Source organism: Sphaeramia orbicularis, chromosome 20 (genome assembly GCF_902148855.1).
Source record: "Sphaeramia orbicularis chromosome 20, fSphaOr1.1, whole genome shotgun sequence".
NCBI classification, from domain to species: Eukaryota; Metazoa; Chordata; class Actinopteri; order Kurtiformes; family Apogonidae; genus Sphaeramia; species Sphaeramia orbicularis.
Window position 1 is genome coordinate 3,632,960 of NC_043976.1, and position 27,634 is coordinate 3,660,593.

A 27,634-nucleotide genomic window follows, 5' to 3' on the forward strand; every position below is an offset into this window, starting at 1 on the left:
TTCCTCTTCTGCTCTGGGGTCGCGGGCGCGCACAGCTGTCACTAATTAACTCATCAGTGAGACGGGGCCGCGCGACGAGTGCACAGAGGGACGTCCAAAAGGAGAGGAAATAAATAAATAAATAAATAAATAGATAGATAGATAGATAGATAGATAGATAGATAGATAGATAGATAGATAGATAGATAGATAGATAGATAGATAGATAGATAGATAGATAGATAAACTTTCTTTCTTTCTTTCTTTCTTTCTTTCTTTCTTTCTTTCTATTTCTCCTCTCCTTTTGGACGTCCCTCTGTGCACTTGAGGCTTTTATTTTGAAGACCACTGAAGGCTGTAACCATGGTAACGCAGATGTTGTGAAAGGTGTCAGTCATATATTAGATATAGATTTAAAGGGATTGACATGACGATGAGGAGTGATCTCAGAGAGTCCATGGTCCGGGTTGGTTTCTGAACCGGTTCACGATAGAATCGGTCGGGGCCAGTCCATGTTCTGCATCCAGGTCCATGTTCTGGGTCCAAGTCTGGGTTCAGGTCCATGTTCTGGGTCCAAGTCTGGGTTCAGGTCTATGTTTTGGATTCAGGTCTGGGTATAGGTCCATATTCTGGGTTCAGCTTTGGGTTTGTGGCCATGTTCTGGGTCCAGGTCTGTTTTCAGGTCCATGTTCTGGGTTCAGGTCTGGGTACAGGTCCATGTTCTGGGTCCAAGTCTGGGTTCAGGTCTATGTTTTGGATTTAGGTCTGGGTACAGGTCCATATTCTGGGTCCACTTCTGGGTTCAGGTCCATGCTCTGGGTCCAGGTCCATATTCTGGGTCAAACTCTCGGTTCAGGTCCATGTTCTGGGTCCAGGTCTGGGTTTAGGTCCAGGTTCTGGGTCCAGGTCTGGGTTTAGGTCCAGGTTCTGGGTCCAGGTTGTGTCTAAACTGTGTCTCCAAGGTGAACCTAATTGATGACTAATGACTGTTTGTTTATGGACAAACATGAGGTTGTGTTTACACAACACACACACACAGACACACACACGTGCACACACACACACACACACACACACACACACACACACACACACACACACACACACACACACACACAGAGTAATGCACGTGGACACAGTGTGAACAGGTTGGTGTTCATCTGAATCAGCAGCTTCAAACCACATGTAGACACCCTATAATTCACTCATCATGTGTTTTTACAGCCATGTTCATGTTGAAATGCATTGGTTGGATTATGACCTGATCCAGTTTGGGTTAGGACTACGGTTAGACATGTGAATGTGTGAGTGAATGAATAATGGATCACTAATGTAAAGCACTTTGGGTGCCTTGAAAAGTGCAATCCAATCCATTATTATTATTATTATTATTATTATTATTATTATTGTTATTATTATTATTATTATTATTATTATTATTATTATTATTATTATTATTATTATTATTATTATTATTATTATTATTATTATGGGGGTCTCATCTCCATCAGCTGAGGCTCATGGAGTCCAGGTTCCAAGTAAAACAAAACTGAGCCTTATCATCATTTTATTCACTGAGTGATTTGAGCTCTTTGCCACCTTTTTGATCTGTCCATGCATTTCTGTTTTATGTATGTATGTATGTATGTATGTATGTATGTATGTATGTATGTATGTATGTATGTATGTGTATGTATGTATGTATGTATGTATGTATGTATGTACGAGGGCCGTTCAATAAGTTCATGGCCTCACCCAGAACAGAACAACACAGACTGATAATTTATATTTTATTTTTCAACATAATCTCCATTTACAGCAATGCACTTGGTCCATCGATGTTCAAGCATCACTATCCCATCACGAAAGAATGTAACATCCTGTATTATAACAACCAGTATTTCTGGGTGAGGCCATGAACTTATTGAACAGCCCTCGTATGTATGTATGTATTGAGTATTTAATAAATTCACAAAATAAATGCAGCCTATACATATTATAGAATCACAGACGTAAATGTAATATCTGTATTTTCTCTATAAAACATGGGATTTTTTTGTGACATGTGAGTTTATTGAATAAATTTAAACTAGCCAATTTATTCTAAAACTTCAACAAATCTGAGAAATTGAAATATTCATTTTATTATTTTTTAATTAAAGTAGAAACTGTAAATTCAGGACTTTTTGAAGAGAAATGGTTAAGGTTAATGAACAAATGTTTTAATGTGTTGAATGTAACTTGTTTCCTTTAATAAACAATTCTTTAATTCATGGATTAAATATTCATTGAACACAGTGTCATTACAGCGTCATTTCACCGTTTATGAACTTTTTATTTGTGTGTTAACACCGTCGAGGCTCCGCCCCCTGCGTCTCGGAGCCTCCTGAACCGTCTCACCTGTTCAGTCCATACCTGAGTCCACATGAGCCGCACGCCCTGCCGGTCACAGTACAGTCAGAGCCAGAGGATCGATACCGGATCGAGCTGACCAACTACACTTCATTCATTAAATTCATTATTATTATTATTATTATTATTATTATTTTTTAATTAAAAAAAAAAAAAAAATTCTGACTCCGGGTTCAGGTCTGATTGTGATCCTTCACCTCCTGAACCTGAACCTGAATCTGAAGGATCCGGACCGGGATCAGGACTAATATAAGGACTAGGACCCGGACCAGGTGGACCAGGGTCAGGATGTCTCGGTCTGAGGAGGACTCGGACTGTGTTTGTTCCGTTGGGATGAAGTTCACGTGGGACATAAACGACCCCAAACTGCCGCAGGTAAGGGATCGATAACTCACCGATAGTTCATCGATAACGCATCGATAACTGATCGATAAGTCAAACATAAGGTCAGCTGATCGTAACCCTCATCAAGTCATGTGCTTTTCAGTTATCCATGAAAATGTTGTCACTGATTGTTTAAAATAAGTGACTTTAAACTGTCGGAATCCGTTTCACATTAAATGAAACATGTTTTATGTCAAATCTGTAACAAAGAAAAAACACCTGAAAAAGGGTGAAAATAAATAGATATAACCGAACAACGTGAACTTCACGTTTCATGTTAACTTTGGGTTTTAAGTAAAGACTTGGTGAAAATATTTCACTCAATAAAATCATTAAAACCTCCAAATCGTTTAAGGAACTTTTCAGATGTTTAATCTGTTTTTAAAACACATGTAACATGTTTAAACCTTTAATACTTAACCCTACTTTTATTGGACTTGGTTCATATTTTCTCACTTTTTAATACAACTGCACATGTATTTTTTGGTTTCATGTCATATTTTATTTTTACTGTTTTATTTTTATATTTTTCAGTTCATCTGTTTCATTGAATCATATGAAACACGCTATGTCATTAATCTCTAAAACATGGAAATAACTTTAGTTGTAATAGAAACATAAAACACCAGAATTATTCTGTATTAAAAGTATCAAACTAAGAACTGAATTAAACATAACACAAGTTATCATTCTTATTCTTTTTCTTATTCTTATTATTACTTCTCTAATTCTTATATTTCTTATTCTTTTCTTATTCTTTTTTGTCTTCTCATTCTTCTTAATTTTCTTATTCATTTTCTTATACTTATTCTTAATCCATTTAGTTATCTGTCAAAAACAAAGTTGATTAAAAAAAATATTTTAATATTTTCATGTGACTTTAATCAAAATATTAATGAAATGTTTCATTTTTATTTGTGTTTATTCAGTTTATTTCTATTAAATGTGTTTCACATTTCATTCAGTAGAAGAAAAACAATGCATTGAGTTACATGATGATTAATAAGTATTTAAAGCTTTTAATTCCTTACATTTATTATTTCACTTTTTTTTAAACCAGGTGTAACAGTAGTTCTATTGTTTTGTCAGTTTCTGGGTTTTTTTGGTTTCTATTTCATTAAAGTGTAAAGTTGTATTTTTTTTTTATTTGAATTTAATTTAATTTTTTCTGGTCATTTTGTGTGAATTTGACTTGACTCCTCAGTTTGTTTTGGATCAAACAGTAAAAACTGGTTTTTATTTGTGTGTTTTACCGAAACCAAAACACACTCGTATTTCATGTGATATTTAGGACAAGTCGAGTCGTAGTGAAAATACATAATAATGTTGAAAAATGATAATGAATGAAACTAATAATAAATATTAAAATATCAACATCATTCTTAATTCTTAAAATGAGTCTAAAGCTTCAGTTTATTAATTTAATCTGAATGGTTTAAAAATAAAGAATAATAACAACAACAACAACAGTGGTTTTATTTAATCAGTAACATTAAGGGGATGATTATCAGAGCTTTAAATGACCATAAATACATAGATAGAATTAAAGACAGATCATGAACATTGTTACATGTAAACTTGGAATAATGTCTTTAATTAATCACCTTTGACCAGGTTCATGATTAGTTCCAGTTACTCTTTATCCAGAATAAGTCACATCATCACAATCATTTCATGAAGTTCATTTTTCATTTCATGAACAAAATGTTTAATTCCAACATAATGGGCAACAGGCTAAATAATAATGATAAAGAAAATAAAGACAATAAAATGATGATAAATAAAGATGAGGTTAAATGTACTTGGATAAAAACACATCATCATGATTCACTTGTTAATGAATGAATTTACAACATGTTGAAGATCTGTTCACATTTATGTAATGTTAACATGTTGAATAATGAAAAAATGACCTTTGACCTTGTGGGATCAAACCTCATATGTTTCCTGTGTTTTTTTTCAGGATACGAAGCAGTTCGACCCATTCCAGGAGTGGACGGACGGTTATGTCCGCTACATTTACAGCGGTGAGAAAACCCTCCGTCAATACCTGCTTTAATGTTGACAAGCTTCAAATACTAAGAAACACATTCAAACACAGACATTACTAAAACCTCAGCTCAACCTAAAACTTTATTTGGTTGGACTTTTTGGACATCATGGCCCTGATCGTCTATTTATTGTTTATGGACTGTAATTTATTGGACTGTTTCTTTCATTGGGCTTATTTTAATTATCTTCTGTTTTTTTTTAAACTGTGACTGCTGAAGATGATGCTACTAAATTGTTTTTCACTGTAGTAAAATAAAGATACTAAAGTTTATTCTCTTCTCTTCTAATTTATTCTCTTCTATTCTATCTTAAAGTTAAAAGTTAATAGTGGTAGTTAAAATGAAAAATGGTGAAAAAGAAGCGCTAAACATGAGCTAAATAATCAGGATAAAAATCAAATAGAACCAGGTTTAAATGTTACTCTTACAGTTAAAACTAACAGAAATTAGCGTTAGTTAATCAATGAATTTTTTATAATGATTGATTAACTAATGTTAATAATTAACTTTAGTTAATCATTAACTTCAAGTTAATTACCTATTGTTGACTGGAACTAATACATACAATGCTAGTTTGATATAACTGGAGCTGGTTGTAGACTATAGCATGCTAGTCTCCACCCATAACCAGTCTAGGTAGTGGGCTCGTGCTCGCTAACTACACCCAAAGCCATTGTGGGGTTATTAATGACTTGTCTAGAGCCTGTATTGCTTTGGGTTAAATACTGATCTTTGAGAATTGAGTCTTTTGAAACTAATGAATGGATTAGTTATTAAATCAATGAATTGATTAGTTATTAAAATAATCTACAGATTAATCTATTATTAAAATTATCATTAGTTGCAGCCCTAGTGATAACTACACCATTTGTCCCTCTGCCGTCATTTTACTGTTTTTAATTTAACCATGCTTGTTAGGTATTTGTGTGAACCATTATTCCACCTTTGTTCCGTAATGTGCAGACACAGGCTATCCTGGGTTTGTTTGAGTTTGCATTATGTTTGGTTACAGGTCACTTACATCATTTCTGGTTAAAGTCATACACAGACAAGTATAGTTAAGTTTAAATTGGTTCAATTATGTAGTCTTTAATTTCAGTTTGTTAAATCCATACTCACCATACCCACCACATGGTCTAGGAGCAAAGGGAGGAAATGCTCCCCTACTGATATAACCTTGCTGACATCATCAGTGATGCAGACAGGGCACACCCAACTATAGTGTTGGTCATTTTAAAATGGAGATATATTGTTTGATATATGTTTAAGCACGGTAATCTAGTATGAGTTTAAAGGCAAGAGGAGAAGGTCTCTGGGAAATGTAAAAGAAACTGATGTTTCTGTTGTATTCTTTTCTCCAGAGGAAGTGGTGAATTTACCTGCTGCATGGTTTTATCCAATGTACCAATGCCTTCAGCAGTATATATAAGGCAGCTGAAGGCTGCCGCAGAAAGAGAGAGGACATTCAGTGGAGTAGCTGAGTACATGCTATGTTCAGTCAATTTAATTTACTAAGAGTTTAGCTTTCTTCATTTAAGCTGAGTTAACTGTTAATCTTTTTATACTTTTTTTTGATAAATATTTTTTTGTAACATGAGAAGCTTGGTGACACCTTTTTGTACTGGGACAATGTTTCTGAGTCTGTCTCCTAACACAAATCCATTTGCTCAGGCCAGGCTTACCACACAGTGTCATTCAGCCTCTGTGACGATTCTCCCTCTTACATTGAAGGTCTACCTCTTTTATTGCCCTCCCTCTTGGAATAGCCCCCAAACAAAACAGTTCTTACTTCCTGAAGTGGCCTTTAGTGGTTTGTGTGGACCTGCTGTACACCTGCTGTAAATGATGTGGGCATTGACTGCGCTGATGCTAAGAACCGCATTGAAAAAGTGGTTGTACTATTTCCTTGATCTGTGTGGAAAGATGTACATTTTCATTCTCTGTTCAGCTGTATCAACTCCACCCATACAGGTGTTGTAACTGTCAACACACACTGGTTTCTTGATGTCATGAAAACCAACCATGCTTTCCTTTGAACGCATATGTTTCTGAACACACGCGATGCTGTGAATGGATGATATAGCATAATGAGATGTTTTCGTTTACCATGTGGCATAAACATTGGTTCATCTCCCTTTCTCAAAGGCAACTGGGCTGGTCTCAGATCCTGTGGCATCCCTTTCCTGTTACACTTCACTGTCCAACACATTCCAGTTTGGTTAGCTGCTAATTCGTTTGCTCTGGCTGGTGAAGTGTAGTAGCTGTCCATGTAAACCTCATGTCCTTTCCCTGTGAATAGAACCATCAGCTGACTATAAAATTGGTCATGCCTGAATCATCATCCTACATGTCCTGTGTAGACTGACCACTGTAATATGTACCCTGAACAGGCTTCAATCAAGACAAATGCTCTGTGGCTATGTTTGTCAGGTTTATGGGGTTGTACAGCTTCAAGGTTGACCTTCGCTTGAATGTAAGTCATTTCATCCAGGGAGAGCTGCTTGTGTGGACCATAGACAGCTGAAAAATTAGGAATTATCCACACAGGCATTGGATGCACTTTGAACTGTCTATCATGGCCTGGCTGCCTCCTCTCAACAGGTTCATCATTATTGGTACAGTAGAGGAAGGAGAGAATAATCTCAAATCTTTTCCTAGACATCACTTTGCCAAAGCCAGGTGTAAAATTTGGTACAAATCCTGCCCAGTAGTCCTCAATCTCAGGTTTTTGTACAAACACAAATGAAGTGACAGGAAAGCTTTCATCTCTGGGACAGTTGCATCATACAAGTCATGTAATCTGGATTTTGATTTTAGTTTTTCACTGTCTAAAACTTGGTGAGCATATCTATTAGTCTCATTTGTCATGAGATCCCTGAAATCATCATCTAGAAACACAGATTAAAAAACAGTAGGTTTGGCCTTTTTCAAATCCTTCTGTCCATGATACCCAACTGGTTCATCAAACTGCCTGATCCACCCATCATGCACTTTCTCAAGTCTCAAATGCACCTAGCCATCATCTCCACTATTCTGACCCCTCCCAATGCTTCCACCTCTTTTTACTCTTCCACGTTTCCCACCCCTGCTGCCTCAACCATGTACACAAACTCTGTCATAGTGAACCCTAACCATAACCCAGTTATAGCATGCCAACAATTTAATCGTCGGGCAATATGTAACCAATGTATTAACTTTTTTTCTGTGCAGAGATTCTGTCACTGTGCTCTTGTGTGTCTGCGCTGCCCAGAGAGTTAGAAGAGTAGTAAAATGTGTTCACTTTCACTTGAAAATCGGACTGCTATCCACCCCCACCCCCCACTCCGACAATCACGGACTGCTGCAACCACTGCAACTGTTAATTCACATGTCCACCATTATCTAATATAAGACTATTATATCCTCTGTATATTAATGTTCAAATTTCATATATCGGCTGATACCCGATATATTGTCCGATAACCAATATATTGGCCGATATGGCGGATATCAGCTTTTTTTAGCCCCCAATATCGGCATCGGCCCTAAAAATTGGTCGATCTCTACTACACACTGACACACTGGTTAGAGCTAACCCCTAACCTAACCCTAACTGGTTAGAGCTAACCCTTACCCTTACCCTCCCTAACCCTAACCCCATGCACAGGCACACCAGTTAGAGCTAACCCTTACTCCAACCCTAAACCTAACCCTGACCCTAACCCTAAACCTAACCCTGACCCTAACCCTAAACCTAACCTTACCCTTCCCTATGCACTGGGACACCGTCCCTCTCAGACTCAGTCGGCAAACATCATTTGAAGTACATGCTTCCTCTCAGTTGTGCTTTGTAACGCTGACTACATGTGCTCTTTAACCCCTCTGATTTTAAAGAAACATATTTAGCGTAAATAAACTTCCCTTACTTACAAAACCAGCTTGGGACCATGCCTATCAAACTGGATTTTCTTCTTCCCTTTGAATAGAAACATGCCCTTAAATGGTGTTAGGACTGAAGGGGCACATGTCTGCCATTTATTAGTGGGAGGTGGTAATAAGATTTGGCAACTCTATCTGGAGCTATGGTCTGTTTCATTCAGTTATGTTGCCAGTTTATAGGGCTAAAGCTACCTGTTAAGTGCTAATGATAAACTCAATAGTTAAAGTAAAAGGCAGGGTTAATGGTAACATCAAACCCACAAATTAAAAGCTATTGTTAAAGGCTACAATTAACGCTAACAGTTAAGGCTAAAGGCCCATTTATTTCACTTTACATTCGTAAATAGCTTCGTCCTTATAAGATGCTTTGAAAGGTCTTTATTCTTCCACGTACCCATGGCCTTGGAATGAGTGTTTGACATCAATCCACCAGAGGGCGTGACTCTGAATTACATTTTTTGACAATCGCTAAGACACATTTTTTCAAAGCTGCACCCCTTTTCTCAAAACTGTAAACACAAAACCAAGAATTCAAACTACATTTACAAAATCTGTCACCCTTCTTGTAAAACCAAACAATTTTTTTTGAGTGCAGTTAAAATAGTTTTTGAGGCAAATAATGCTTTCAGATCACACACACTACCAGGCCAACATGTAGACAATACAGAGCAGTCATCACACACTGCACAGCAAAATGGAAAACACTGTGTTCAGTGCATGCAGAACATTATGTTTATTACATTAAATATTGTAAATACATTTAGCATTTCCTAAAGCTGTACAATATGATGTGGCACTTTTACACTTTTCTTTCATTATCTTAAAATGCTCCTAATAAGCATGTGTCAAACTAAAATGTAAAAGAAATCCACCACATTTTGAAACTCAAAAATGTGACTTTTTGAATTAAGATGGTTAAATCTAAAAATAAGCACGTCTATGGATGTATTCAGAAGGCTTAAAATAAGCATAAAATGCTGGTTTTAAGATGAGATTACTTTAAATTAAACTTTTTACAGCCTCAAAATAAATGAAATATACTAAATATAAGTTGACTGAGCTGGCTGTAAGAATTTAAGTCTTAAAATAAGAGTAACAAGTAGAAAAAAAATTCTTAAAATATGCATTTGATTCAGCTGAAAATGACCATCTCTACTAGGAATTGATCCCAAGTCTACCACTGTGGAGTTCAACACCTTACCTACTGAGGTAAACAGCCAATGTGGAGTCAGGATATTAATTTGCTACTCCTTATGGAGGAGACATGGGTGTCCATGTTAAATTAACTAAGAAACCACCTCTTAAACAAACTGCTATTAATCCATAACTGTACATCCTATCTCAAAAATTTTTGCAGGTGAGACTGGTGAATGCATTGATGTATAATATGTGGGGGGAAAGTCAGAGCTGAATAAGCAACGATTATGGGAATGTGGAGTTTGTCAAACATGTTGGTGACAGAAATTTAACATGGAAGTGAATGAGACAAAAAAATTGTCTTTGGTTTCATGTCTCTACGACATTCCTACTGGCAGTAAGAATTTTTCAGTCATTTTTCAGTTTAGTCAAGGGTCATGTTAAACTGTGTTATCATTTTTGTCATATTTTAGGCCTGGTTAAATTTATTAGAAATATCATAATTCCAAAAAAAAAAAATAAAATAAAAAATTGGAACTCCTTTACAGTAAACTGACTTTCTTCCATGACGTTCATCAGTATTCCACACGCCAGTCAGGGGACAGACGTTTCCTGTTGCCTGCCTGTAGGACGAATCAAATACAGGAAAGTGTGCAATATAGGGCAATGGTGGCATGGAATACACTGCCACAATTTTTAATTCAGAAATTCAAGCAGTTACTTTTTCTAAAAGGTTGAGAATTTTCATATTTACCCAAGAATAACTGAGCTATTGCACATCCTATAGTGATACCATCTAGAGGGTTTGTTTTTCTGTTTGTTGCGGAGATGTTTTTTGTTTCTGTTTTTCGGGTTTATTTATTTATTCTTTTTTTCTGTTGTTGTTGCTGTTGTTGTTGGTATTATTATTGTTATTGTAACTGTTTTGTATTGTGTGCTGTTGTTAAATTTGGTTTTTTGTGTTGCTGTGTTGAGTGTATGTACATCCTGTTTGTTTGAGTGAGTTGTAGGAAATTGTGGTGCTTTGTTTTATGTTGTTAATGACCCCAGGAAGAATAGCTGCTGTGGCTACAAAAAAGGTTAGTTGCTGTCATTTTTTGAGATTCATTTTTTGCAGTGCATACTTTAAGTCAGAGCAATAATAAACTCTGTTTCTTTCAGATGCTTTTTGTGTGTCTTGAATCTAGCAACTTGACTTTGCTACAGAATCTTAAAACAAGATTTATTTTGATGAGACTTTGAGGGAGCGATGTAATAAATCTTATTTTAATGGTTATTTACCTCATTGTTGTTGTTCTTCCTGAGGAGACTGAGGTCTTTGGGTGTCTGCAGCAGGCTCCTCAAAACCTTCTACCAGTCCATGGTGGCCAGTGCACTGTTCTCTGTTGTAGTGTGCTGGTGTGGTGGCGTTAGGAGTGGTGAGGGCAACAGGCACAGTCTGGAGATGGTGGCTGAGAGGAGGGTGAAGAACAAAATCTGTGCAATCCTAGACAGTCCTGCTCACCCTCTGCATGATGAGCTGTGGCTGATGGGCAGCTCATTCAGCCAGCGGATTATCCCACCCCGGTGCAGGACTGAACATTTCAGACGCTTCTTCATTCCACCCACCATCAGACTGTATAACAGAAGCTTGGCTTGAACTACATCCAGCTCTAAGCAGTCGTTTGCATCTCCCAATATCACTCACTTGCACAATTGTAAAAAGTCACCTACTGCACACTTGCTACTTTATCCTTATTAGGCTATTTATTGTCACTTTAGTCACTTTAACAAACTTGTTTATATATATATATATATATATATATATATATATATATATATATATAAATCTTTTTTATTTTTCTGTTGTATTTGATATATATTGTCTTGTACTGCTGTCCACACTTGAATTTCCCCCTTGGGGGATCAATAAAGTATATCTTATCTTATCTTATCTTATCTTATCTTATCTTATCTTAAGATTTCCTGCCTATTTAAGACAAAAAAATAAGGTTGTGCTTGGTTTAAGATTATACTATAAAACTGAACACTTAAAATAAGAAATTAACTCTTCAAATCAAAATAGATTAACTAACGCTTCTCAATCTCAGTTATTTTTTTCTTGGTAAGAACCAAATAATTTGCAGTGTGTGCTTTTCTTTTACAGTTTTCTTTCTTTTAAGAAATGCTAAATGTATTTATGCATAATGTAATAAACATTATGTTCTGCATGTGCTGGATGCAGTGTTTTCCATTTTGCTGTGTAGTGTGTAACTACTCTGTAGTGTCTACATGTTGCCTGGTTGTGTGTGTAATCTGAAAGCATTGCTTGCTTTTGAGTGCAGGTAAAACAGTTTTGAGGCAATTGTTTGCTTTTGCTTGAAGAGTAGGAGATTTTGTGAATGCAGTTTAAATTCTGGGTTTTTTGTTTACAGTTCTGAGAAAAGGGGTGCAGCTTTGGAAAAATGTGTCTGAGTGACTGTGAAAAACTGTAATGTAGAGCATAAATAAGTTCAATTTCAAGATACTTTTTTATCTGCTAGATGCAAATTGTTGTACGCCTAGCAGTAAAAACATCAACACAAATAGCAGATACAAATACAAAAATACAAATCACATACTATTCAGGAATCTCATTGCAGCAGGAATAACTGGGGCTTAAGGAAGAAGTTAAGAGGTAAATCTAACTCTGGAGGCAGGGCTAACAGTTAAAGCTAACCGTTACATCAAACAGTTAAACCACACCCCTGAGGTTAACTCTGAAAACTAACAGTCTGCTCTACTCTGTTTGCAGCGGAGGATAAAAATGCCCAGAGACACCTGTCCGGTTGGGCAATGAGGAACACCAACAACCACAACTGTCAAATCCTGAAGAAGTCATGTTTGGGTGTAGTGGTGTGCTCACGAGGCTGCACACTGCCGGACGGATCCAGACTCCAGCTCCGACCCGCCATCTGCGACAAGGCCCGGCAGAAACAACAGAGTAAGCAGCAGGGGATCAGGTGTTCAGCTCTGAGTCTGGTTGATACCTCCTCAAATTAACTTATTTCCACGGTTTGTCCAGGCCTTCATCTTGTTCCTTCAGTTTTTCATCCTTCTTTGTTCATGGAGGTTTGATCATTTTCATTCCTTTGTATAAAACTCTTCAGCAGCTGGACACCTTGGGGCCGCCATGGTTCATGTCAAGTTCCATCATGTATGAGGAACCTCTACCTGCGACACCTGGAGGTTCCTAATTAACCCTGATGATGTGCTGTATTTCAGAGAAACTGTGTCCGAGCTGTAATGCTGCCCTGGAACTGCTGCCATGTCGTGGCCACAGTGGTTATCCGGTCACTAACTTCTGGAGGGTTGATGGGAAGGCCATGTTCTTCCAGGTAATGATCTTCAGACAACAGGTCCCATTAGGCTCCTGAAGACAAATTAAAATTTCTCTAAACGTAGGACTGGGTCCCACTGTTAGTGTGAGAGATAATCACATACCAGTGAATACAAAAGTAAAGGCCAAACGCCTAAAGCTAAAACTAAACATTGGCTAGCATGACAGCAGTGGGGGCTTGTCAATAGAGGGTGCTAGGGCCCTAACATGAAGAAGAAGATGATAGGAATCACCTAAAATAATTTTACAAAAAATGTATGTTTAAATAAATGAGCTACACAGGATACATCCCATGAGTACTGTGTATAATCTGCATTCAAGGTCATTTAGAAATGTTTTCAGTCATTTAGTGAACAGAAAACTGACGTGTTTCCTGTTTGGGGCGCCTGAGGCTCTCCGTTTACCATAACAAACCCTCGTTATAATAGCGCATGCACAGTAGACCCCCTCAAATACAAGAGATAGGAGAGCCTCAGGGCACAAAAATTTGCACCCAAGCACCACCCACAGGAGTGTACGTCACATCATGAAACAAATCAAGATCTTCTTCAGAAATGGAATCAGTGGGTAGGTCTGTAGGTAATACTACTGGGTAGGGCTGCAACTAATGATCATTTTAATAATAGATTAACCTGTAGATTATTTTAATAACTAATCAATTCATCGGAGAAACACGAAAGACTCAGTTCTCAAAGATCGGTATTTAACCCAAAGCAATATAGGCACAGACAAGTCACTAATGATTACATCCCCACAATGGCTTTGGGTGTAGTTAGCGAGCATGTGCCCGCTACCTAGACTTGTTATGGGTAGAGACTAGCAAGCTATAGTCTCCAACCAGCTCCAGTTATAGGCCATCAAACTAGCATTGTCTGCATTAGTTCCAGTCAGTCAGGCCACCAGATTAACATCTGGACAATGGAGATGGACGAAAACATTATCATTACGATGTAGGCTATCTTCTGGTAGGTTAACATTATGTTCCCAGTGACCACAGCAGCCCCATTTGCCCGAAACGTAGTGCGCCGTGGTATTTTAGCCATTTCTTTCTCCATATTCAAGTTTTGTTATGTAAATGGTGCTCTACGTTTCCTCTGTTACACCACACAGTGTACGGACAGCAAAATTACAAATCCTACATGCCTCAATAATGTGCTCAAGACCCAACTGCCAAATTTGTTGCCAACTCTTTTAAGAATTGATTTGGATCAATTTAATCGATTCGTTGTTGCAGCACTACTACTGAGGCACACACATGTGGCAGGGTAGCTCAGTGAATAATGCTGCTGACGTAGATGAGGGACCAGGGTTTGCATCCCGACACGAGTGGTAACTTTGACATCTTTTAATCCTTACGTTGATTTTCTATTTCTTTTTTTTTTTAATGCCATGCAATCTAGTATCTTCACCCCTGGTCCAAATGCACTGGTTATATTATCAGTGGAAAAGACACTTGTCAGTGACAGGTCTAACTTTAATAATAGTCATGGAAAAATGTACATGTTTGAAGAATAGATGATGAAATTATAATGTAATATGAAAAATACATGACTACTGTGTATTGTAATTTTAATTTAAATTAATATTTTAAACTAGTGGTGCATGTGCTTTGGTGTATCGTAGTAGTGATATGTGATTATAGTGCATCTGAAAACTGACTGGCATACTGTGCTCCACCAAAACATAATTTCACCAGCTGCCGATGTGTGTCAGCCTATCAAATGTGATACCATCCATCATACCATGGATGTGTCAAATGAACACACATGATTAATATCACTATAATGTGAAATATGGACTGGACATGGCCACGAGTCTGACTTCTCTTCAGTAAACCTGCAGAATGTACAAACACTAATGTGCAGGAAATCATTGTTTGAAGGAGAGCAAACATATTGGACAGTTTGTCTGTGTGTCTGTATGTATATATTGATATCAAACCATGACCAAATGATTTGCCATGTTCTCTAGTTGAACTAATTAGTTTTTGCCAGTAGCAGGCCAAAGTACAGCTGAGATATAGGCCAAAGTTCAAAAATAGGACCAATGGCCCTGTAGCTTACCGGCCAAATTAAAAGAAATTGAAATTTTTGTAACGGACGACAGATGACGACAGACGACGACGGATGCCGTATGACGACAATAGCTTATGGCCTGTCGGCCGGTAAGCTAAAAACGCACAATTTGGCTTTGGTTTCAAGTTGATACAATGATTTTGACAGAAGTTATAGCGAAATAGCCATTTTTAGCTTACCAGCCGACAGGCCGTAAGCTATCGTTGTCATGCGGCGTCTGTCAGCGTTGTCGTCTGTCGTCGTCTGTCGTCCGTTACAAAAATTTCAATCGTCTTCTTCTCCGAAACTACAATTCCAATTGACTTCAAACTTGGTATACAGCTTCTTTATGATGATGTCAACAAAAGTTAGTGAAATTATTAGGATCCGGATCTGATTCTGGATTTGGTGCCACTTTGAAAAATTCCCCCATTATTAGAGATAGGAAGTGGATCGATGCAATAACTCAGTAAATATAAATGATATCCAGTGTAAATTTCTACAGTCCAGCCCTGATGGGGAGATGACCAAAACATAATGTCCACATGCTGATCAGGATCTTCTTCTGGATCCGGGAACTGACGGAAAATTTAACATGGGCTCTTATGGGGAAAAAATTTCAATCGTCTGTTTCTCCAAAACTACAGTTCTCATTGACTTCAAACTTGGTAAACAGCTTCATTATGATGATGTCAACACAAGGGATTGAAATTATTTCCATCTGGATCTGATTCTGGATTTGATGTGACTCTGAAAAATTTTCCAATTTTACCAGATAGGAAGTGGATTGATCCAATAAATCAGTAAGTATCAATGATATCAAGTTGGAATTTGAATTTTTTACAGATCTGATTGGAATATGACCAAAACATGGGCTATTTCTGTAATATAAAAAATACCCATAACTGGGTGAGAATAAATGGCATCTGGATACATTTCCCAAAGCTTTTAATTTGGCCGGTAAGCTACAGGGCCATTGGTCCTATCTTTCCATTCTGCATCTAAAGGTATTCATCATGGTGTCATGCCCTTGTTAGTACCCCGGAGAGATATCTTGGGGTCAGTAAACTCAGTTATAAAGTGTGAAAATAAAGGCAAAAGTTCTCTTTCAAAGGCCTCCGGCAAACACACTGTCTATGGCAGTTTCATTTTTTTGTTTTCAGTTAAAATGACATGTGAATGAACTAACAGCTAAAGTTATTTTTCAGTGTACAAAGTCATTGTTGATGTTGTTTGTAGCGAAACATTTCTGACATTTCATCCCCATAAAAATGTGGCTCAGACATCAGTGATAGTTTATTAATTTATTTGTAGATCATTTGTAAATGAGGTAGGTTTTATAAATGTGGTTTTATATGTTTGGATCCATTGATGTAAACAGTTGTTGTTTGTATCCCTCAGGCCAAAGGCGTCCATGACCATCCCAGACCAGAATCGAAATCTGAGACTGAAGCCAGAAGAAGTTCAGTGAAGAGACGAGTCAGTTCACCTCCGTTCACACACAAAAGACGCCTCCTCGAAACTCAGGTTGAGACAAACAAACAAACACAGGTTGAGACAAACAAATGAATAGAACAGAACTGCCTTTATTGTCATTGTATGTTCAATTAAATTAGGAGTGCTACTCCAGTCAGTACAACAATATGAGTTTAAAAAAAACAACAGGTAGCACATGTCTAGTTGCACGACTTATTGCACGTAATTCAGATTATACAGGGATATTCCACATTATATACATTATCATATAGAGTTATGCTGATGGCGTCTTTAGTGGACCTGTTCTTCCTGTAGGCAATTTGGTGTAGGTCAAAGGTGGGGGTCTTAAAAAGTCTTAAAAGTCTTGAATTTACAAATCTGCATTTAGTACTTTTAAAAAAGTCTTTAAATGGTATTAAATTTGATATGGTAGCTCTTAAATTATGTTGCCTTAAACTTGTTCACTGTATTGTGTTTAAATGTGTCTGGGAAATATCCAAGCTGTAAAGAAAATAACGTTAGTCTACTCAGGTCCACCGGTTCCAACTCCACAATTTATATTGAAATTAAGAACCAGTTATTGCTAACTTTGCAGCCACCGGTGAGAAATGATCATGGAACATTCAGCCCAACACATGTGTACCTGTTAGTCATATGTGTGTCACCTGAGAAAGCTGACTTTGCATGGAAGCATGGGGATAGTGCAAATTTAATAATGCCTGATTGGAGAAAAGATCATTCTCAACCTGGTTGACAGGAGTGGGGAGGAACGTGTTTGAAGCTTGCTGCACTTTCTGTAAGAAGTCAATTCAGCTTTGAACAATGGGAATCAAGGTGTTGGAGTCGAATTAGCAGTCATTAAAACACATGGCCCAAGTAAAAGCCGAACGACAAACTCCTGCCGTCTCTGTGATCCTGGGTACTGGAATCATCAGGTACCCAGTTGGAACCAGCTAGTGCGCATAGGAGTCACAAATTTTTGCCAGTAGGGCCGTGAAATATTCTGTGAAATGGGCATTAAATTCTGTTCTAAGTAGTCTTAAACAGGTCTTAAAAAGTCTTAAATTTAACTTGTAGAAACCTGTAGGAACTCTGGGGTTGGTGGGCTCTGATGTGCTAAGAAAACAGCGTCTCAAAACACTTAATGACTACAGGTGTAAGTGCCACTGGTCTGGAGTCACTTAGGCTGTTTATGGCTGTCTGTTTTGAAATGGGGATGATGGTTGCTGTTTTCAGACAGTGGGAGACGGTAGCTTGTGACAGGGAAAGATTGGAGATCTGTGTGAAAACCCCGGTCAGCTGGTCTGTGCACACTACAAGTTCCTTGTCATGTACTCCATCGGGGCCGGTAGCTTTCCTGGGGTTTACTGTCCTTATCCTTATGTCTAACTTCATGTTCATGAAGTGTCAGGGTGTCAGAGCTAGAGGCTGGTGGAAGTGGTATGCTGATTAGTGCTGTGTCTGCCTCAAAACAGGCAAAGAAATTATATAATTCCTCTTTCAGTGTGGCATCTGCCCTAGCCACCACTTTGTTATTGCCTTTATAGTTTGTTATGTGTTGGATCCCCTGCCATATTTTCTTTGATTGTTGTTGCAGTGAAATGATCCTTGATTTTCCTCTTGTAGTCTTTCTTTGCATCCCTGATGCCTCTCCTCAGGTCAGCCCTGGCTGCACTGTACTGGGCCCTGTCCCTAGACCTGAAGACAGCATTGCAGTTTGTGAGGAGAATCTCAACTCCACTGGACATCCAGGCAAATTTAGGGAACAAAGTCCTTAAACATGCTTCATTAAAGTCACCGGTAACGATAAAAACTCCATTGGGGTGGTCGCTGTTGATTTACAACAGCGAGCTAGAGGTTAAGCACATTGCTAATGTTAGCATCTGGTGGGATGTAAACAGAGGTCACAATGGCTACTGTTTGCTCCCTTGGGAGACACAGGAGACTGCAGGAGTCTCTGTATAATTCATCTATTTTCAGGGTTATGGATCTGGCGTTGGTCAGGAAGACACTCAGTAGGTTTGTGGGATGTTTAGGTAGCCTAGCATGTTTGCTAAACCAGCATCTGTGTTTCTACTTACATTCCTGTTGCCATCTTCATCTTGGTGGCCATCTTGGTGGCCAGGCTGACCATCCAAGGAGACCCCGGCAACCTCATTATGTCCTCTGGGATGTTGTGGTACTGTTGGAAGTCGCTCATAGTGTGGAACTAAAACCTCATACTGAGTTCAGTGAGGTCTGTAAACAATTCTACCCTGGCATATAATGCATAACATAAGCAAAAACTCTAAAAACCCGAATAAAAGAAGGCACTGAGCTGGAGAGCAAAAAGCTGCTGCACCCATGCATGCTGTCATCTAGCTTCAACACAGGTACAGACAAACAAACAATCAAACAGACAACAAACCCAAAGAAACGCAAACAAATTTGATGAAATAACAGAGACAAACACAAATTCAAACAAACCATGGAAACCAACACAAATTTAAACACAAACAAATTCAAATAAGCCATCTAAAACAAACAATCAAATAAAAACAAATAAAACTCAACATAAATAACAATCAAAATTTTAAGACCAGTTGATAAATTGCATGAATTTACATTTTGCACAGTTGGATCTTAAGAAGGTTCTAAGTAGAGTTTCAAAATGCAAGAAGAAGAAATGGGAGTGAGGCAAAAAAAAATTTGAGTAAGCAATTTTTTGAAAACAACAACTGAACCAAAATAGTCTGTTCATCAACTGATCTAAAGTTTAAGACCACAGCCTTTAAATGCCAAAATCTGCACTAAAATATGGATTCAGTGTCACTTTGTGTCAGGTATTCACACTGTCATGACCTCCTGATGGCAAAGGCAAAAAAGCTTTCTCTCTTCGAATGTGGTCGGATTGTTGAGCTGCATAAGCAAGGCCTCTGGCAACGCACCATCACCAGGTTGGACACAGTAAGACAGTCATTAGGAATTTCTTGAAAGATCCTGAGGGTTATGGAACAAAAAGTTAAGTGGTAGATTTAAAAAAAATCACCAGTGCTGAGCTGGAGGATCTGATGGGCTGTCCGTCAAGACACGGGATGATCCTTGACCCAAATTAAGACTGTGACTGGTGCCGAATACAGCCCAATAACCATCAGACGTCATCCGCAAGAGAAGGGCTTTAAGAACAAAAAATATCTTCACAGGCCTTTTCTCCTTCAATGCCACAAACTGCCTGTTTGGACTGTGCAAGAGAGCACGAAACATGGGACACTGAAAGGGTGAAGAAAGTTTTATTCTGTGATGAGAAAAAATTTAACCTTGATGGTCCTGATGGCTGGACGCAGTAAGACAGTCATTTTGAATCCACCGTCTGGAACTGATGACCATTTTTGTTAACTTCCCTTGCCATCCATCCCCAAATTTTCTCAATTGGATTTAGATCAGGGGAGCACACAGGATGGTCCAAAAGAGTGACGTTATTCCTCTGGAAGAAGTCCTAAGTCAGGTGGGCGTTGTGAACTCCAGCGTTGTCCTGTGGAAAAACCCAGTCATTACCACACAGACCAAGGCCCTCAGTCATGAGGGTTGCCCCCTGCAACATCTCCACATAGCCAGCCGCTGTTTGATGCCCCAGCACAACCTGAACCTCCATTGTTCCACTGAAGAAAAAAGCACCCCAGATCATTATGGCCCCATTCACTGTGCCATGTAGAAAACATCTCCAGTGGGATCTCCTTGTCACGTCAGTAATGTTTGAAGCCATCAGGACTGTCAAGGTCATATTTTTCTCATCAGAGAATAAAACTTTCTTCCACCTTTCAGTGTCCCATGTTTGGTGCTTTCCTTCAAAGTCCAAACAGGCATATTTGTGTCGTTGAAGGAGACGAGGCCTTTGAGGATGTTTTTTGTTCGTAAAGCCTTTCTCTTGCAGATTAATTTGGGTCGAGGATCGTCCCATGTCTTGTCGGACAGTCCATCGGATCCTCCAGCTCAGCGCTGGTGATTTGTTTTTTTTTATCTACCACTTAACTTTTTGTTCCATAACCCTCAGGATCTTTTAAGAAATTCCAAATGACTGTCTTACTGCGTCCAACCTGGTGATGGTGCGTTGCCAGAGGCCTTGCTTATGCAGCTCAACAATCCGACCACGTTCAAAGAGAGAAAGCTTTTTTGCCTTTGCCATCAGGAGGTCATGACATTGTGAATACCTGACACAAAGTGACATTGAATCCACATTTTTGTGCAGATTTTGGCATTTAAAGGCTGTGGTCTTAAACTTTTGATCAGCTGATGAACAGCCTGTTTTAGTTTAATTGTTGTTTTCAATAAATTGCTTACTCAATTTTTTTTTTTTTGTCTCACTCCTATTTCTTCTTTTTTTCATTTTGAAACTCTACTTAGAACCTTCTTAAGATCCAACAGTGCAAAATATAATTTCATGCAATTTTTCAACTGGTCTTAAATTTTGATTAGGTGTGTACATACAGCTGCAGTTGTTATGGTTTGAATGTTCACAGATTTTTGTTTTTATTGAGTCTGCGTTTTTTTGAGGAACTGGAGAAGAACTCTGGAATTATACTCAATAATAGCAATAGTTTAATAGATTTGTCTTCTGTCAAGATAATTCACTGTATCATCAGTGTGCTTGTACTCGTACTTGTCTTCATCTGCTTTATCCGGGTCTGGGTCGCGGGGGCAGCAGCCTCGGCAAAGAAGCCCAGACAGCCCTCTCCCCAATTACTTCCATCAGCTCTTCCGGGGGGAATCCCGAGACGTTCCCAGGCCAGCCGAGAGACATAATCCCTCCATCATGTCCTGGTTCGGCCCCGAGGTCCCCTCCCGGATGGACATGCGTTTTCGGGCATGTCACTGTGGAATGATGGAAATGAAAATGCAGTAAATAAATAAACAATGGTTATAAATGAGGGTTAGAGCAGAGATCAGATTTATGTGTTTTACTTTCAGTTCAGTTTTGGTTTTAGTTTAGATGGAGTTAGACTTTAGATTTCGGTTTTAGTTTGGGTGAGACCAGTTTTAGTTGAATTAAAAAAACTTTTTTCCTATTGTGTTTCATTAATTTTGTTTTCTTTTTTTCATGATAATTTTCATTTACATTTAAAATTTTTGTTTGACATTTTATATCAAATTTCTCCTTTTAATTTTTGTTTACTGTAAAAAGAAAAACAACCAGCCTCTTGTAGCACCTGTTTGTGTATTGTTTACATGTTGTTGTTCCAGGCTCTTGGCCCCGCCCTCCTGTCCTGCGTCGAGCCAGCTGATAGGATATCCTTCATTGAACCCAATTTCCCACAGCATTACCCAACATTCCAGAGCTCGGAGCCTTACTACAACAATCCACTGGCAGATGCATCACCCACGCTACAGAAACCACCTAATCCCAGACTGTACATGGGCCGACCCAGCTATGACTTCCAAGGATACCTGACCTCGCCCTCATATCCTGTGACCTCTGACCTGTGTGACCCCAGGTAACACTAGAACACTGGCCACCATAACTGGATTTTTTCACAGTTACAGGGTTTAACATCATTACTGGGTTTGTTTAATGTTTATGACACTGGGATCCAACATGTCATTCGCCAGGGTTCATAGTGCTATTTTAGACGATTAGACATTATCACTTGTATAAAGTAACATGTAAAAGATGCAACAATATGAAACACAAAAACACTGTACAGAACAGGTCGGCGCAGAGGAAAATGTTTAATGATTCCGTTAGATGGTTTTCATCAGGCCAGAGTTTTAATGTCTTATTAAACTCTTCCTACATTTGGGTTTTGTTTTTCTTTTACAATAAGATAAACAGAGAAATTAAACTTGTTACTTGTTGGTTTCAGCGTCTGGTATTGAACCCAGACCCATGACCCACCCAGTGGATCACCAGTCATGGTCAACATCATCACCACTGACTTCCAGCATCGTATAAAATCTAGAGGTGGATTCGACTGCGAGGCGATGATCAAAACTAAACGTTGTCCCCTGTGACATAAAATTACTCATCTGGTCCTGAAAGACTCTGTAACAGAGGCGATTTCTCATCGACTGCAAGGGAACCTCGGCTTCCCCTAAAATTACGAAAATTAAATGGTCAATATGTACGGTTGTGTTGACAATTCATTGACTACAAATGTGTTAGAACACGTTCATCTCACAGACGAGTTCGTTCAGAACCAGCTTTATCACAAATCAACGGACTCGATGTTGTTCACTTCTCATACATTCCCGTAGCGCTGTTTGTTCATTCCATCTCTGCTCAGTGCATTTGCCCGTAGACGTTCAGCGTCCATGCACTTCAATGGGACTGAGTGGAACAGTTTTTTTCATTGCCTCAAAACTGGACGGTAATTGGATAAAGGCCATGATGTTGTCCCGCCCCCGGACGCTCGGCGTCTCTGGGGGTGAATGGAGCTGTGGGTGGAGCTCGGCCGGGCTGGACGCCAGGCTTCCACGTGCTGATTGGAGGATCAGTTGAAGGCTGAATCCCATTTGATTGACAGCTGTTTTCAGATCTACTCCTTCACTGACACAGTTCAGTTTAATACTGTCGCACATTCTGCTGTGAAATCGAGAGAGAGACCACAACGAAATTACTTGTTCATTTCTTGCACTGTAAATAAAACACACTCATTGTACTTCGTTGTTTCAATTTAATATAATTTCAGTGTTTTCTTGTTCAGCTGGTACGATAAGGTCATTGGCCATTTTCTTCAAAAGGAACGGAGGGCCGAATTTATGTTTAAATAACTTGTCTTTTTTTTATGTAAACCGACAATGAACTTCCCCCCTCTGAAAGACGAGCAGCCGCCACTGCTCTGTAACCTACTCAAAACCATGTGGCAACATAACAACAACCATCCATTCACATAATAAAAGAAAATAAACAATTTTGATTGGCTCCAAGGCTTACAGGCACCCCATGGTGATTCTGTAATCCTCCAATGAGAGCACAGCCACAGGTCACTTGTCCTTCAAAGGTTTTAGTCGCATTTAGACATTTATTTTTTCCGACAACACAACCAGAAAGTGAATATTTACAGAGAAAAGAACTAAATACAGATAAAAGCAATGACGATAAATGTTGATGAGAATCAAAGGAAGAGGATTATATCAGAACCATTTAAGCATATGTAATCTCAGAGACAGCACCACCTATGGACCAGAATCTCTAGATGAAAATGATGTCACAACATGTAATAAAATTTAAGTAAATTTAACAAAACCATTGCAAAAGACTCAAGCCAATAAAAATGACCAACCCATAACAGATAAAAATACTGTAGAAGATATGGACAGTGGTTAGTCGATGATGTAGACCAGAGGTGTCCAATCCTGGTCCTCAAGGGCCGGTTTCCTGCATGTTTTAGATATTTCCTTCTTCCAGCACACATGATGGTCGTTATCAGGCTTCTGCAGAGCTTGAAGATAGGCTTATCATTTGAATCAGGTGTGTTGGAGAGGGAAACATCTAAAACATGCAGGATACCGGCCCTCGAGGACCAGGATTGGACACCCCTGATGTAGACCACTGACAGTACCTGATCCAGATCCTGATGTCTCCACAGGGTGGCCCCGGTCCTTGGCTCCTCCACCTCCACCTCTTCATCATCCGCTCCTCTCTCCTCGTCCTCGTCTTCCTTTGATCCACAGACAAAGCCTCCTCCCGGCTGGAAGGAGCTGCTGAAGAGCTCCCCCTACACAGAAAACCAGCACTATTACAGTCCAGAGTACCCCTGTCGTTACCCGGGCAATGCCCCAGGATCACCCACCGCCCTGCAAACCATCATCACCACAACAACCAAAGTGAGTAGAGAGGGGCCAGGAGTAGACCAACACACGTAGACTACCTGGTCCACAGAGTAACCAGGTCCACAGAGTACCCTTGTCCATAGAGTACCCATGTCCACAGAGTAACCAGGTCCACAAACTACCCAAGTTTACAGAGTACCCAGGTCAACAGAGTTCCCTGGTCCACAGAGCACACAGGTTCACACAGTAACCAGGTCCACAGAGTACCCAAGTCCACATATTAATCAGGTCCACAAACTACCCAAGTTCACAGAGTACCCAGGTCCACAGACTAACCAGGTCTGCACAGTACCCAGGTCCACAGACTAATTGGGTCCACAGAGTACCCAAGTCTACAGACTAACCAGGTCCACAGATAAACCTGGACCACAGAGTAACCAACTCCACAGAGTACCCAGACCCAGAGAGTTGCCAAATTCATAGAGTACCCAGGTTCTGAGAGTACCCTGGTCCACGGAGTGACCTGGACCACATAGTACCCAGGTCCACAGGGGACTCTGGTCCACATAGTACCCAGGTCCACAAAGTAACCAGGTCCACAGATTACCCATGTTCACAGAGTACCAAGGTCTACAGAGTACCCTGGTCCACAGAGTAACCTGGACCACAGAGTAACCTGATCCACAGAATACCCAGGTCCAGACAGTACCCAAATTCATAGATTACCCAGGTTCACAGAGTACCCTGGTCCACAGAGTAACCTGGACCACAGAGTACCCAGGTCCACAGGGTAACCTGGACCACAAAGTACCTAGGTCCACGGAGTACCCAGGCCCAGAGAGTATCCCAGTCCATAGAGTGCCCAGAGAGAAACCTCACCTTGGCTGTGATGTGAACCAAACAGCTAGTCAAAAGAGCTGGTCTGGACTGGTTTGATCAGTCTGGATTGAACTGGTTCAGTCCAGTTACAGGAACTTACAGAAAATAAATGATGTAACATTGAAACAACAATGTAACAACAACAATAATGACCTTGAGTTCAGTACCTTATGTTCAAGAATCTTTGTCTCTGTCTCCCAGTGACTGTTTTGGTTGATAAAATGTGATTAATTCTTAAAATGCATCGTACTGACCCATTCCTCTTTACTGTTATGGATACCGATGCTGTTGGGTCTTGTTTTAATGACTCTGATGAACCTTTAGAAACCTGTTATATCTGCTGACTCTCATCATTTTGCAGATTACAGGTGCACTTGGAGTTTGACCCACGTCCTCGAACACCATTCAAACTAACCTCTGTTCTCCACCTCTACTGCACATGTGCAACTCACAATATAAAAGAAAACAAAGCAACATGGTTCACTGTGTCCATCATTAGATGAACAAAACAAACGACACATTCTTTAGTGTCCAGTGGGTGGATGTGTAGGTTAACTTGGTTGGATGATCCTTATTCTGTCCCTCTGCTCTGTGGGTAGAGGAAGTGTAAACCTGTTGAGTGGTGCACTGAACAGTGCTGATCCTCCACCTCCTCTTCCTCAGGTATCTTATCAGCCCTGTCCAAAGCCCCCGGCGGCACTGTCCTCCTACCAGACGTGTCCCAAACCTCCTACTGGTCTCCCCGCCTACCAGTCCTGTCCTCCACCCAAACCCATGGGCCTTCCTGGCTGCTCCTCGCTGCTGGATGACTCTTCAGCGTCGTCATACTCCACGGAGGTCAAGGTGACAGAGGAGTCGGGTGGAGTCATCAAGTCTCTGTCATTTCAGCCTGAACCTCTGCAGACCAAGACAGAGCGGAATGACAGCTATGACTACCGCTACGCCTACCCCAACACCTACCGCTACAGTGACTACTGATACACATTCAGCGAACACACACATCCAGCCAACACCTACCACTACGACGACTACTGATGCACATCCAGCCAACACCTACTTCTATGACTACCAACCCAGCTGTTACAATGACCACTGCCAAAACAGATGCAGCCACAAACCAAACAACATGAACTGAAGTCTTAATTTGTTTTTTGAGCCATGAATCAACTAAAATATTTAAAATGATTGCTGTTTTTTTATAAACCTGAGGGATTTGGTGATATCTTTTGGACCAGTTGTATTGTTTGTACAGTCTAATGTGTTACACTGACCTCTGACCTCTGATCTGGTCTGTGAACTGAAGAGATCAAATATTAAATGTTGCTGAAATGGAAGTGTTATGTTGTTTTTATAGTCAAACTAAATGTGTTCCCTAATAATCCCCAACTTATTTGAAGTTATCCAATAATATTGATAAATATTCTGTCTATCCTCTATTTTGTTTTATTTTATTTTATTTAACCTTCAGTTAACCAGAAGTCCTTTAAGATTAAATCTCTTTTTCAAGGGAGACCATGTGAATCCAATCAGAACCAAAATATATCATCTGTGATCACAACCAATTATCAATCACCAGGAAATGGTCCAAGCAGAAGAAAGGGCCTCAATCTTCACCAGTCTGTTCAATAGGAAAATATTAGCATTTAATAAACGTATGACCTCTAAGTCACACCTGGATGAGGAAACAGGGTTAAGGCTGATGAGGAATAGGCTGGAAAAAAAATCAACAGGAATGATCAGGAAATAGCCATCCATCCATCCATCCATTATCTTCCACTTATCCGGGGCTGGGTGGCGGGGGTAACAGTCTAAGCAGGGATGCCCAGACTTCCCTCTCCCCAGACTCCTCCTCCAGCTCTTCCGGGGGGACCCCGAGGCGTTCCCAGGCCAGCCGAGAGATGTAGTCTCTCCAACGTGTCCTGGGTCTTCCCCGAGGTCTCCTCCCGGTGGGACATGCCCAGAACACCTCCCCAGGGAGGCGTCCAGGAGGCATCCGAAACAGATGCCCGAGCCACCTCAGCTGGCCCCTCTCGACGCGGAGGAGCAGCGGCTCTACTCCGAGCTCCTCCCTGTTGACTGAGCTCCTCACCCTATCCCTAAGGGTGCGCCCAGCCACCCGACGGAGGAAACTCATTTCAATCGCTTGTATCCGGGATCTTGTCCTTTCGGTCATGACCCAAAGCTCATGACCATAGGTGAGGGTAGGAACGTAGATTGACCGGTAAATCGAGAGCTTCGCC

The 27,634-nt window shown here is 39.7% G+C and overlaps 1 protein-coding gene across 1 annotated transcript; it reads left to right on the forward strand.

The window, feature by feature from the left end:
- The first annotated feature begins 2,404 nt into the window (after positions 1-2,404).
- Positions 2,405-26,728, forward strand: gcm2 (glial cells missing transcription factor 2). Its single transcript, XM_030123268.1, has 8 exons — positions 2,405-2,766; positions 4,739-4,802; positions 12,655-12,843; positions 13,125-13,237; positions 16,695-16,820; positions 21,987-22,237; positions 24,332-24,569; positions 26,058-26,728. Exons 1-8 carry the CDS (start codon positions 2,680-2,682, stop codon positions 26,370-26,372), a joined length of 1,383 nt encoding a protein of 460 aa, XP_029979128.1. The 5' UTR covers positions 2,405-2,679; the 3' UTR covers positions 26,373-26,728.
- The last annotated feature ends 906 nt before the right edge of the window (positions 26,729-27,634 follow it).

What these genes read in the sequence shown, in the direction of transcription:
- gcm2 (XM_030123268.1), top strand. Translation starts at nt 2,680, where the DNA reads ATGTCTCGGTCTGAGGAGGACTCGGACTGTGTTTGTTCCGTTGGGATG. An exon ending in GGCCCGGCAGAAACAACAGA is followed by an intron (nt 12,844 to 13,124) that starts GTAAGCAGCAGG and finishes GCTGTATTTCAG; the next exon opens with AGAAACTGTGTCCGAGCTGT. An exon ending in TCATCACCACAACAACCAAA is followed by an intron (nt 24,570 to 26,057) that starts GTGAGTAGAGAG and finishes CCTCTTCCTCAG; the next exon opens with GTATCTTATCAGCCCTGTCC.